Below are 12739 nucleotides of genomic sequence, written 5' to 3'. Positions count from 1 at the left end.
CATATCGTTACACCTCCTGTATATACCCACCTAGCTAACACCTGAGATATGTTGCACAGGTTGCATTTCAACCAAATTTTAACAGATTTTACTGGTTATTCTTAAGGAGAGGAGCAATATCTTGTCACTTCCATCGCTAATACAAAAAGTGTGTTGTTTTCATTCTATCAGTTTTAAAAGAAAATTAAAAGTTCTTAGGAAAAAACTAATTAAAAATGTAGATAATTTTTTTTTTGCAAAACTGTAGAAAGTAATCAAAATAAAAGGATTTATGATTTTGGTATCAGTGGAATCAGTGGTAAAGTTTTTCGAAAACCGCGATTAATCCAGTGAAAATATTTCTACCAGTTTCTTAAGGTAGGTAGGTATATTTTACTCCGTACGGTAAATATGTGAGATTTGATAGATTATCATTTAAATTGAATTTTATTTGGCGTATGTTATAACGTTCTTAAGTCTTTAACGGAGTTACTGAAATCTGCCAAATTTTTAAATTTTTCAAATGCCATACTCCAAAATCAGAGGTAAAAGACATTTACGGGGCTTGGAACCAGATGACGAATAAGTATAAAAATCATCAAATTTGAGAAAATAATGCCAAAAAAATATCCGTTCCTTAATCATAATCTGTAAATTTCAGATTTTTAGAATTTTTTATGATTTTTTATCAAACAAAAAATTTAATTTTTCGAAAAGTATATGAAAAACATACAAAACGAAAACTTTGAAGTGCGTTTTCTTGAAAAAAGCTTTAATGAAGCCCTTGGATCCTTCTGACTCCACGGGATTAATTTTAAAAACTATAAGTCATGTGGAGAAATAAATCCAACACGCAAAAAAAATTGCCAGGTTCCCCGGTAGGACTTGAATCTTGAATTCACATCTTGCGCCTTTCCGATACCCATGTATAGCTATTTTACGAAAATTTCATTGGTTGAATGTCGAAATCACCCGGATAGCATGGAATTGTTCTCCCATGTGATCATTAGTATTTTCGTTGTAGTTATATTCTATTTCTATCATTTCATCTTACGGTGGACTTATATTTCGAGATTTAAGGCACGGCTGGATTTGCATTATTTTCTCAAATACTGCACGGATTGTCAGTTATGATGGTAATTGTCGCATTTACAGTATTTGGATATCCAAATTAAACTAAGTTGTCTACTTTTGTAAAATGTTAATAAATTAGCCCCGGAAAGGCACAAGATGTGGGTTCAAATCCTACCGGGAGACAAAGCGAATGTTATTCGCATGTTCTTAAATATATACTTTCAGCATTTCTTTTATCTGAAATTTTAAATTACACTGATAGACTAATTTCACCACAGAAAGAATTGTTTGAGTCAAAACCCTTCTCTGTCTTACATTTAAAACAACTAAGAAACATCATTTCAAAGCAACTCACCTAACTCTCCAGGATACTCCTGCTGCGCCTCCATCACCATCCTCTCGATCCACCAGAGATCTCCTCCAGCACCCCCCGCTCCATTAGAATCCCCATCCGGACTGGGAGAACTATTCTCCACCAAACTATGACTCCCACCACTAGTATTGGCGGTACCATTACCTCCGCCATTGGCGGCGGCAGGCCCACTGGAAGCCGATTCTAGCATTTCTTCGTCGTCCGGGCCACCGGTTACGTCACTTCCGGCGGCGGCAGCCGCTGCAATGACGACGTCCCCGTCTCCGTCTCCCGTGTCCTTGTAAAGCTGCTGGTGCGTCTGACCGACGTCTCCCCAGCCGCCGCCGCCGTCAGTTGCTGCCGGCGGTTGGCCTGCTTCCGGAATCACACCGGAGATGGCCACGTTTGCCGTCAGGGGGTGCTGCAGTTGTTGAAAATGGTGCGGGTGGTGGTGGTGATGGGGATGATGATGATGATGGTATTGATGGTACAGGAAGGATCCTCCCGGCTGATTTAGGCTTACGGCAGCTGCACTACTGGAAATGGTTCCTCCGCCGCTGCTGGGCAAATGCATCCGGAACGAAGTTTTGGGAGCAATTTTGAACGGGTCTTCTCCCTGGGGTTGGGAGACGTGTGTCTGTCGCTGAATTGAGGTTAGGTTCGACCCGTTTCACTGATGTTAGTCACACTTCGACGGAGTCCCTCTTTTCGGGGTGGCACCGGAACACTTTTAACTTTAATTTTAACTGACGCCTGGACTTGGAACTGGTCAATGTAGAAGCACGCCTCACGAAATACCCGCGAGAGAAAAAAAAACACTCAATATTGACACAATCGATTACATTAGTCACCCCGCACATACGCAAACACTTTTGAACCCGATCATCGGTGGGATGAGGGTTGACTTTAGCGGTTAGCACCGGGCGCTTATTTGAATATCTTTATGTTGCTGGCTAGCTGATATTCGCAAACGGTTTCGTTTTTTTTTTCTACACTTTGTATGCTCACACCCTTGTAAAGAAACACTCAAAACAAACTTTTCAGCTTAAACTTATCACCACTAGCCTCAGGCTATTACGGTCGAAGTTGAAAACTACTGTGGGTGGGTGATTCAACAAACACGTTCCTAGGTAGCTAGACGACGGCATCAATGGCGTCGTCGTCGATGACCAACTTTGTAAACCACTATTCCAGCCTACTACTTTAACAATTTGTAGCTAATCTCTCCGCGTGTCACTGCTGCTGGAAACTGAGCACCCGGAAAACCACACCACACATTCGACCGGCTGGACCGGAGACCTGGAAAATACCGGGAAAATACGAACCATCATTATTAGTTATTAACAGCGGAAAACCGGAAGTCAGCAGACTTTCACCGGAAGGATAGTAACTCATACATTTTTCCATCAAACAGGGTAAATTTTGAACTAGTAAACCTAACCCAATAGTCGGCCGCGTCTATTTTGATTCCGCTCAAAAACCCTTTCTCCCTCTGATTATTCCCAAACACAAATAATATGTGTGGTTTGGTTTGGTTTGTCAATATTGTTGAACCTAATTTTGGTGACCAGTTTCGATGAAAGGTAAATCGGTGCTACAAGGTAGGTGAGGAGGAAATCCACAAAACCAATAGTGTTTAACCTAAAACGGCAATGATGGGTCAATCGAGCGGTGGTACTGAGTTGGACCGGATGAAATCTGAGGTCGGATCCGGTTAACCGACGTTGAACTTCATATTTAATTCAAAATGTCAAGGCAAACTTTTTCTAACGAAGCTACAGAAATTATTCCAAATGACAAAATTGACAAAAATGACAAAAATGACAAAAATGACAAAACTGACAAAAATGACAAAAATGACAAAAATGACAAAAATGACGAAAATGAAAAAAATGACAAAAATGACAAAAATGACAAAAATGACAAAAATGACAAAAATGACAAAAATGACAAAAATGACAAAAATGACAAAAATGACAAAAATGACAAAAATGACAAAAATGACAAAAATGACAAAAATGACAAAAATGACAAAAATGACAAAAATGACAAAAATGACAAAAATGACAAAAATGACAAAAATGACAAAAATGACAAAAATGACAAAAATGACAAAAATGACAAAAATGACAAAAATGACAAAAATGACAAAAATGACAAAAATGACAAAAATGACAAAAATGACAAAAATGACAAAAATGACAAAAATGACAAAAATGACAAAAATGACAAAAATGGCAAAAATGACAAAAATGACAAAAATGACAAAAATGACAAAAATGACAAAAATGACAAAAATGACAAAAATGACAAAAATGACAAAAATGACAAAAATGACAAAAATGACAAAAATGACAAAAATGACAAAAATGACAAAAATGACAAAAATGACAAAAATGACAAAAAGACAAAAATGATAAAAATGATAAAAATGATAAAAATGACAAAAATGACAAAAATGACAAAAATGACAAAAATGACAAAAATGACAAAAATGACAAAAATGACAAAAATGACAAAAATGACAAAAATGACAAAAATGACAAAAATGACAAAAATGACAAAAATGACAAAAATGACAAAAATGACAAAAATGACAAAAATGACAAAAATGACAAAAATGACAAAAATGACAAAAATGACAAAAATGACAAAAATGACAAAAATGACAAAAATGACAAAAATGACAAAAATGACAAAAATGACAAAAATGACAAAAATTACAAAAATTACAAAAATTACAAAAATTACAAAAATGACAAAAATGACAAAAATGACAAAAATGACAAAAATTACAAAAATGACAAAAATGACAAAAATGACAAAAATGACAAAAATGACAAAAATGACAAAAATGACAAAAATGACAAAAATGACAAAAATGACAAAAATGACAAAAATGACAAAAATGACAAAAATGACAAAAATGACAAAAATGACAAAAATGACAAAAATGACAAAAATGACAAAAATGACAAAAATGACAAAAATGACAAAAATGACAAAAATGACAAAAATGATAAAAATGACAAAAATGACAAAAATGACAAAAATGACAAAAATGACAAAAATGACAAAAATGACAAAAATGACAAAAATGACAAAAATGACAAAAATGACAAAAATGACAAAAAGACAAAAATGATAAAAATGATAAAAATGACAAAAATGACAAAAATGACAAAAATGACAAAAATGACAAAAATGACAAAAATGACAAAAATGACAAAAATGACAAAAATGACAAAAATGACAAAAATGACAAAAATGACAAAAATGACAAAAATGACAAAAATGACAAAAAGACAAAAATGATAAAAATGATAAAAATGACAAAAATGACAAAAATGACAAAAATGACAAAAATGACAAAAATGACAAAAATGACAAAAATGACAAAAATGACAAAAATGACAAAAATGACAAAAATGACAAAAATGACAAAAATGACAAAAATGACAAAAATGACAAAAATGACAAAAATGACAAAAATGACAAAAATGACAAAAATGACAAAAATGACAAAAATGACAAAAATTACAAAAAGACAAAAATGATAAAAATGATAAAAATGACAAAAATGACAAAAATGACAAAAATGACAAAAATGACAAAAATGACAAAAATGACAAAAATGACAAAAATGACAAAAATGACAAAAATGACAAAAATGACAAAAATGACAAAAATGACAAAAATGACAAAAATGACAAAAATGACAAAAATGACAAAAATGACAAAAAGACAATAATGATAAAAATGATAAAAATGACAAAAATGACAAAAATGACAAAAATGACAAAAATGACAAAAATGACAAAAATGACAAAAATGACAAAAATGACAAAAATGACAAAAATGACAAAAATGACAAAAATGACAAAAATGACAAAAATGACAAAAATGACAAAAATGACAAAAATGACAAAAATGACAAAAATGACAAAAATGACAAAAATGACAAAAATGACAAAAATGACAAAAATGACAAAAATGACAAAAATGACAAAATTGACAAAAATGACAAAAATGACAAAAATGACAAAAATGTCAAAAATGTCAAAAATGACAAAAATGACAAAAATGACAAAAATGACAAAAATGACAAAAATGACAAAAATGACAAAAATGACAAAAATGACAAAAATGACAAAAATGACAAAAATGACAAAAATGACAAAAATGACAAAAATGACAAAAATGACAAAAATGACAAAAATGACAAAAATGACAAAAATGACAAAAATGACAAAAATGACAAAAATGACAAAAATGACAAAAATGACAAAAATGACAAAAATGACAAAAATGACAAAAATGACAAAAATGACAAAAATGACAAAAATGACAAAAATGACAAAAATGACAAAAATGACAAAAATGACAAAAATGACAAAAATGACAAAAATGACAAAAATGACAAAAATGACAAAAATGACAAAAATGACAAAAATGACAAAAATGACAAAAATGACAAAAATGACAAAAATGACAAAAATGACATAAATGACAAAAATGACAAAAATGACAAAAATGACAAAAATGACAAAAATGACAATTCAACATTTGCTTCAATTTATTCAATTTTGTCAATTTTGTCAATTATGTCAATTTTGTCAATTTTGTCAATTTTGTCAGTTTTGTCAATTTTGTCAATTTTGTCAATTTTGTCAATTTTGTCAATTTTGGCAATTTTGTCAATTTTGTCAGTTTTGTCAATTTTGTCAATTTTGTCAATTTTGTCAATTTTGTCAATTTAGTTAATTTTGTCAATTTTGTCAATTTTGTCAATTTTGTCAATTTTGTCAATTTTGTCAATTTTGTCAATTTTGTCAATTTTGTCAATTTTGTCAATTTTGTCAATTTCGTCAATTTTGTCAATTTTGTCAATTTTGTCAATTTTGTCAATTTTGTCAATTTTGTCAATTTTGTCAATTTTGTCAATTTTGTCAATTTTGTCAATTTTGTCAATTTTGTCAATTTTGTCAATTTTGTCAATTTTTTCAATTTTGTCATTTATGTCAATTTTGTCTATTTTTTCAATTTGTCAATTTTGTCAATTTTGTCAATTTTGTCAATTTTGTCAATTTTGTCAATTTTGTCAATTTTGTCAATTTTGTCAATTTTGTCAATTTTGTCAATTTTGTCAATTTTGTCAATTTTGTCAATTTTGGCAATTTTGTCAATTTTGTCAATTTTGTCAATTTTGTCAATTTTGTCAATTTTGTCAATTTTGTCAATTTTGTCAATTTTGTCAATTTTGTCAATTTTGTCAATTTTGTCAATTTTGTCAATTTTGTCAATTTTGTCAATTTTGTCAATTTTGTCAATTTTGTCAATTTTGTCAATTTTGTCAATTTTGTCAATTTTGTCAATTTTGTCAATTTTGTCAATTTTGTCAATTTTGTCAATTTTGTCAATTTTGTCAATTTTGTCTATTTTGTCTATTTTGTCAATTTTGTCAATTTTGTCAATTTTGTCAAGTTTGTCAATTTTGTCAATTTTGTCAATTTTGTCATTTTTGTCAATTTTGTCAATTTTGTCAATTTTGTCAATTTTGTCAATTTTGTCAATTTTGTCAATTTTGTCTATTTTGTCTATTTTGTCAATTTTGTCAATTTTGTCAATTTTGTCAAGTTTGTCAATTTTGTCAATTTTGTCAATTTTGTCATTTTTGTCAATTTTGTCAATTTTGTCAATTTTGTCAATTTTGTCAATTTTGTCAATTTTGTCAATTTTGTCAATTTTGTCAATTTTGTCAATTTTGTCAATTTTGTCAATTTTGTCAATTTTGTCAATTTTGTCAATTTTGTCAATTTTGTCAATTGTGTCAATTTTGTCAATTTTGTCAATTTTGTCAATTTTGTCAATTGTGTCAATTTTGTCAATTTTGTCAATTTTGTTAATTTTGTCAATTTTGTCAATTTTGTCAATTTTGTCAATTTTGTCAATTTTGTCAATTTTGTCAATTTTGTCAATTTTGTCAATTTTGTCATTTTTTGTCAATTTTTTCAATTTTGTCAATTTTTTCAATTTTGTCAATTTTGTCAATTTTGTCAATTTTGTCAATTTTGTCAATTTTGTCAATTTTGTCAATTTTGTCAATTTTGTCAATTTTGTCAATTTTGTCAATTTTGTCAATTTTGTCAATTTTGTCAATTTTGTCAATTTTGTCAATTTTGTCAATTTTGTCAATTTTGTCAATTTTGTCAATTTTGTCAATTTTGTCAATTTTGTCAATTTTGTCAATTTTGTCAATTTTGTCAATTTCGTCAATTTTGTCAATTTTGTCAATTTTGTCAATTTAGTCAATTTTGTCAATTTTGTCAATTTTGTCAATTTTGTCAATTATGTCAATTTTGTCAATTTTGTCAATATTGTCAATTTTGTCAATTTTGTCAATTTTGTCAATTTTGTCAATTTTGTCAATTTTGTCAATTTTGTCAATTTTGTCAATTTTGTCAATTTTGTCAATTTTGTCAATTTTGTCAATTTTGTCAATTTTGTCAATTTTGTCATTTTTGTCAATTTTGTCAATTTTGTCAATTTTGTCAATTTTGTCAATTTTGTCAATTTTGTCAATTTTGTCAATTTTGTCAATTTTGTCAATTTTGTCAATTTTGTCAATTTTGTCAATTTTGTCAATTTTGTCAATTTTGTCAATTGTGTCAATTTTGTCAATTTTGTCAATTTTGTCAATTTTGTCAATTGTGTCAATTTTGTCAATTTTGTCAATTTTGTTAATTTTGTCAATTTTGTCAATTTTGTCAATTTTGTCAATTTTGTCAATTTTGTCAATTTTGTCAATTTTGTCAATTTTGTCATTTTTTGTCAATTTTTTCAATTTTGTCAATTTTGTCAATTTTGTCAATTTTGTCAATTTTGTCAATTTTGTCAATTTTGTCAATTTTGTCAATTTTGTCAATTTTGTCAATTTTGTCAATTTTGTCAATTTTGTCAATTTTGTCAATTTTGTCAATTTTGTCAATTTTGTCAATTTTGTCAATTTTGTCAATTTTGTCAATTTTGTCAATTTTGTCAATTTTGTCAATTTTGTCAATTTTGTCAATTTCGTCAATTTTGTCAATTTTGTCAATTTTGTCAATTTAGTCAATTTTGTCAATTTTGTCAATTTTGTCAATTTTGTCAATTATGTCAATTTTGTCAATTTTGTCAATATTGTCAATTTTGTCAATTTTGTCAATTTTGTCAATTTTGTCAATTTTGTCAATTTTGTCAATTTTGTCAATTTTGTCAATTTTGTCAATTTTGTCAATTTTGTCAATTTTGTCAATTTTGTCAATTTTGTCAATTTTGTCAATTTTGTCAATTTTGTCAATTTTGTCAATTTTGTCAATTTTGTCAATTTTGTCAATTTTGTCAATTTTGTCAATTTTGTCAATTTTGTCAATTTTGTCAATTTTGTCAATTTTGTCAATTTTGTCAATTTTGTCAATTTTGTCAATTTCGTCAATTTTGTCAATTTTGTCAATTTTGTCAATTTAGTCAATTTTGTCAATTTTGTCAATTTTGTCAATTTTGTCAATTTCGTCAATTTTGTCAATTTTGTCAATTTTGTCAATTGTGTAAATTTTGTCAATTTGGCCAATTTAGTCAATTTTGTCAATTTTGTCAATTTTGTCAATTTTGTCAATTTTGACAATTTTGTCAATTTTGTCAATTTTGTCAATTTTGTCAATTTTGTCAATTTTGTCAATTTTGTCAATTTTGGCAATTTGTCACCAAAAACATTTCATTTTTACTGATTACGTTGCAATTTCATGGTCACCTTGTTTGGAATGACCCGTATATTTATAGAAGTACATAAACGTTTTCCTGAAAGACAATCTAACTTAAAAATATAACAACTCTAGCGTAACATTTCAAAAGACCGAAACTGCCAAATTTAAACAAATCGAATTAACGGTCATTCCGGATGTACGTGGATGCACTTTATGTAATAAATGCGGCTTCATCTTAAAATCACTGAAAACTATCAACAAATTAATAGAATTTAACTAGGCAAAACTCCCTGTTAATGCATTTTCGTTGGAACGTGAAGTTTCGCCTATTCAACATGTGGTTATTTTTTTCGATACGTTTAGGGCCAAAAGGCGCAACTGAGTCTGCCGTGTGTGACAAAACGGCCTAATTAGTTTTTGCGTGTAGGACCAAAGGTGAACCCTCAAAACCAAAACAAAAACGGCCAATCATTTGGGCGAAACTTGCAGGCGTAACTGGTATCGAAAACAAAAAAGGGAGAAACTCGAAAACCTCTGAAATTTAGAGAAAAAAGTTAATTTTCTTGATAACCAACGAACAATAAGAGAATATAATGCACATTTCTTGATTTTATTGAACAAAAAGTGTTCGATTTTTAAATAGGATTTGATTAGATTTGCCGGAATTTCAAACGCGTTTTTTCTCGTTTTGAGCTAACTGCTAGTTTCGCCCTTATGAAACGTAACGCTAGAAATTTTTTTTAAATTTTATGATCTTTCAAAATAAAAGCTAAACAAACATCAATACAACCTCACTGCTCCCCGTAATCCTTTCCAATGCCCCCCATAATTCGAAGTTGTGCTTATCGCCCCTTTGAAAGCTTTCTCAATATTATCGATATATGTATATGTATCGTCGCTATCGCATTCTATAAAATGGAATGTTCTATATTTCGCGAAAGAAAACCTAACCAACAAGAAAAATGAATTTTAAGTCGTCATGAATGTATAAAATACTGTTTAAAATAGGAAGCCCAAGATACCCTACACAAAATGGCATTGATTCCCCACAAGGCATGATTTGCATGTGGTGGAGTTTGGATAATTTGTTGATATCATGGGGATTTCTTTTTCTTTGTGAAAGGGCAACGCACTGTGGTCATAGGCTAATAAAAGTATTTATTTTAGTATTTAACTTTGACAAAATGAGTCATCCGAAGAGATCGAATGACCGTTATCTAATTGTCATTGTTAAAGAGGAATTCCCACAGCAACTTTTTTTTAAATCTTTATGTTTTATGTCTACAATAGATCAAACAGTACCGAAGTCATAGCATATGTAAAATAAACATCGATTGTATTCAAATATGCTCGTTTCGATCAGTTGTCGTGAGCAATCAGTCCTAAGGCGGGTGACAAATCAGTCATAAATGTTATTAACATAAGGTAGTTCAAACAAGGCACGGGTTAAGGTTGGTGAAAAAAATATCACATCAACTTGGGGAATCGCTCCAAGACGTCCGCCGATCATCGCAGACGTTCGATTGGGGATATCCCCCCGGTCAGTTAGTCGACCAATATACAAACTCAAGCAAGACTTCCCATAGTGTGTGTTTATTATTGTTTTTATTTATATTCCACATTGTTGACGATCACCTTTCGTCATCCGCGCTGCTGCGCGGAGGCATGTCCGCTGAATCGTAATTAAAGCTGATTACTCATTCACGCGCGAAAGTTTCGTTCTTCTGGCGGGTCAGTTTAAAGCCTGTTAAGGATCATCAAAAATTGCTCACTCAACCGAGGTTTAAGATTTCTTCGCTCGCCCATATGGTAGATCGACGAAGCCCCAAATTTGCCTCCAGCTATCTTGTTGTACCTCCAAAAGATTTGATACACCTAAAATAGCTGCTAAAAATAAAAGCGTCAAGGCATCGACGTGATGTCTACGTCGTCGACGTCGTCGTCGTCGTCGTCAATCGTGTGTCGTCATCTTCCATTGCTTGGCAGTACTTCTTCTTCCAGCAGCGTTTGGTTTTCCACTCATAACTGGAAACGACAATTAGGAATCGACAGCGATCGGTCAGCTCAGCAGTCAGCCTAGTCTGGTCCCATGATTCGCGATAAGCTTTAGCTCTCGAGTGAGTGATTCGTCGAATTGTCGCGTGCAGCAAACCCGGTAAATACTCTGCAAATATTACGTCTTCGGGTCCACGTTGATGCTGCTAATCGAGTGGAAGTTTACCGAAGGCTGCTCGATTCGGAATTTGCTAGCGATTTTGGAGAATGTTCTACTTTCACTATTTATGGAGCGCATTAGGATTGAAGACTCTGTTAATCATGGTCTATTCCTTTGTTTAGGGAAAAAAATAAAGTTTTGAAAAACATTTTGGTTTTAAAATGTCGTAGTTCTACAAATTTGTAATCTTAAGAATTTCTTTTACTCAAACTGTAATGTTTTAAATATTACCTAAAACATAATGTCAAGAATCAAGTGCAAGAAATGAACAAATTAATTTTATTGATACAATTTGAAAAAGAGGAATACCTAGTAGATATTTTAAAATTTTGCAATTGAGGATTTTTTAACAAATCTTTTTAGAGGATGCTGTATCTTCAAGTTTAATTAGTATAAAATTCAGGAAAAATATTCAGTTAGGCTTCTGGTTTTACCAAACCCGAATTGCCAGGCCTTACGCTTAACCCCTGCCATCAGATTGTGTACAGCCACCTTGACCACCTTCTTCGCCGCAGAAAGCCAGTTTGCCTTGAACTGCTACTCGTCCTTAGCAGTTTTTTTGGTCTTCTTTAGGTTCCGCTTGACAAGAGCCCAGTTTTTCTCAATTGGGCGGAGCTCTAGCGTGTTGGGAGGGTTCTTGTCCTTGGGAACCACCTGCACGTTGTTGGCGGCGTACCACATCATGGCCTTTTTACCGTAATGGCAAGATGCCAAATCCGGCAAAAAAAGTACGGAACAATCGTGTTTCTTCAGGAAAGGCAGCAGACGTTTATTCAAACACCCTTTCACGTAAATTTCTTGGTTGACAGTCCCGGAAGCTATGAAAATGGTGCTTTTCAAGCCACAGGTACAGATGGCTTGCCAAACCAGATATTTCTCCGCGAACTTTGACAGTTTCATGTGCTTGAAAATATCTGCGCTATCTTTCCCCTTCCTTTTGCCGTAGAAAACTCCTGTCCCGGAAGCTGCTTGTAGTCGGCTTTGACGTAGGTTTCGTCGTCCATTACCACGCAGTCAAACTTCGTCAGCATCGTCGTGTACAGCCTCCGGGATCGCGCTTTGGCCGTTGTATTTTGTTTATCATCGCGATTTGGAGTCACTACCTTCTTGTAAGTCGATAGTCCGGCTCGTTTTTTGGCTCGATGCACGGTTGTAGACGATACACCCAGCTTATTTGCGGCATCTCGGAGAGAGAGGTTAGGGTTTCGCTTGAAACTACCGGCAACTCTCTTTGTCGTCTCAGCGGCTTCCGGTTTTCGATTTCCCCCGATCCAGACTTCCTGGCTGTCGACAAACGTTCCCCAAACACTTGAATTACATTTGTAACGGTTGATTTGGCAGTTTTTAGCGATTTCGCCAGCTTTGCGTGCGAGTAGC

The 12739-nt window shown here is 32.0% G+C and overlaps 1 protein-coding gene across 1 annotated transcript in view; it reads right to left on the bottom strand.

Annotated features, from left to right (window-relative positions):
• Positions 1-12739, bottom strand: part of LOC129738553 (protein lozenge) — a 119856-nt gene that overhangs the window by 94403 nt on the left and 12714 nt on the right. Inside the window, exon 2 of the mRNA XM_055729771.1 lies at positions 1409-2704. Within this exon, the coding sequence (XP_055585746.1) occupies positions 1409-1979 (571 nt within the window). The 5' untranslated portion in view covers positions 1980-2704. The remainder of the gene's footprint in view (positions 1-1408; positions 2705-12739) is intronic.

This window comes from Uranotaenia lowii, chromosome 1 (genome assembly GCF_029784155.1).
Source record: "Uranotaenia lowii strain MFRU-FL chromosome 1, ASM2978415v1, whole genome shotgun sequence".
NCBI classification, from domain to species: Eukaryota; Metazoa; Arthropoda; class Insecta; order Diptera; family Culicidae; genus Uranotaenia; species Uranotaenia lowii.
This window is presented reverse-complemented; position numbering and strand designations above follow the sequence as displayed.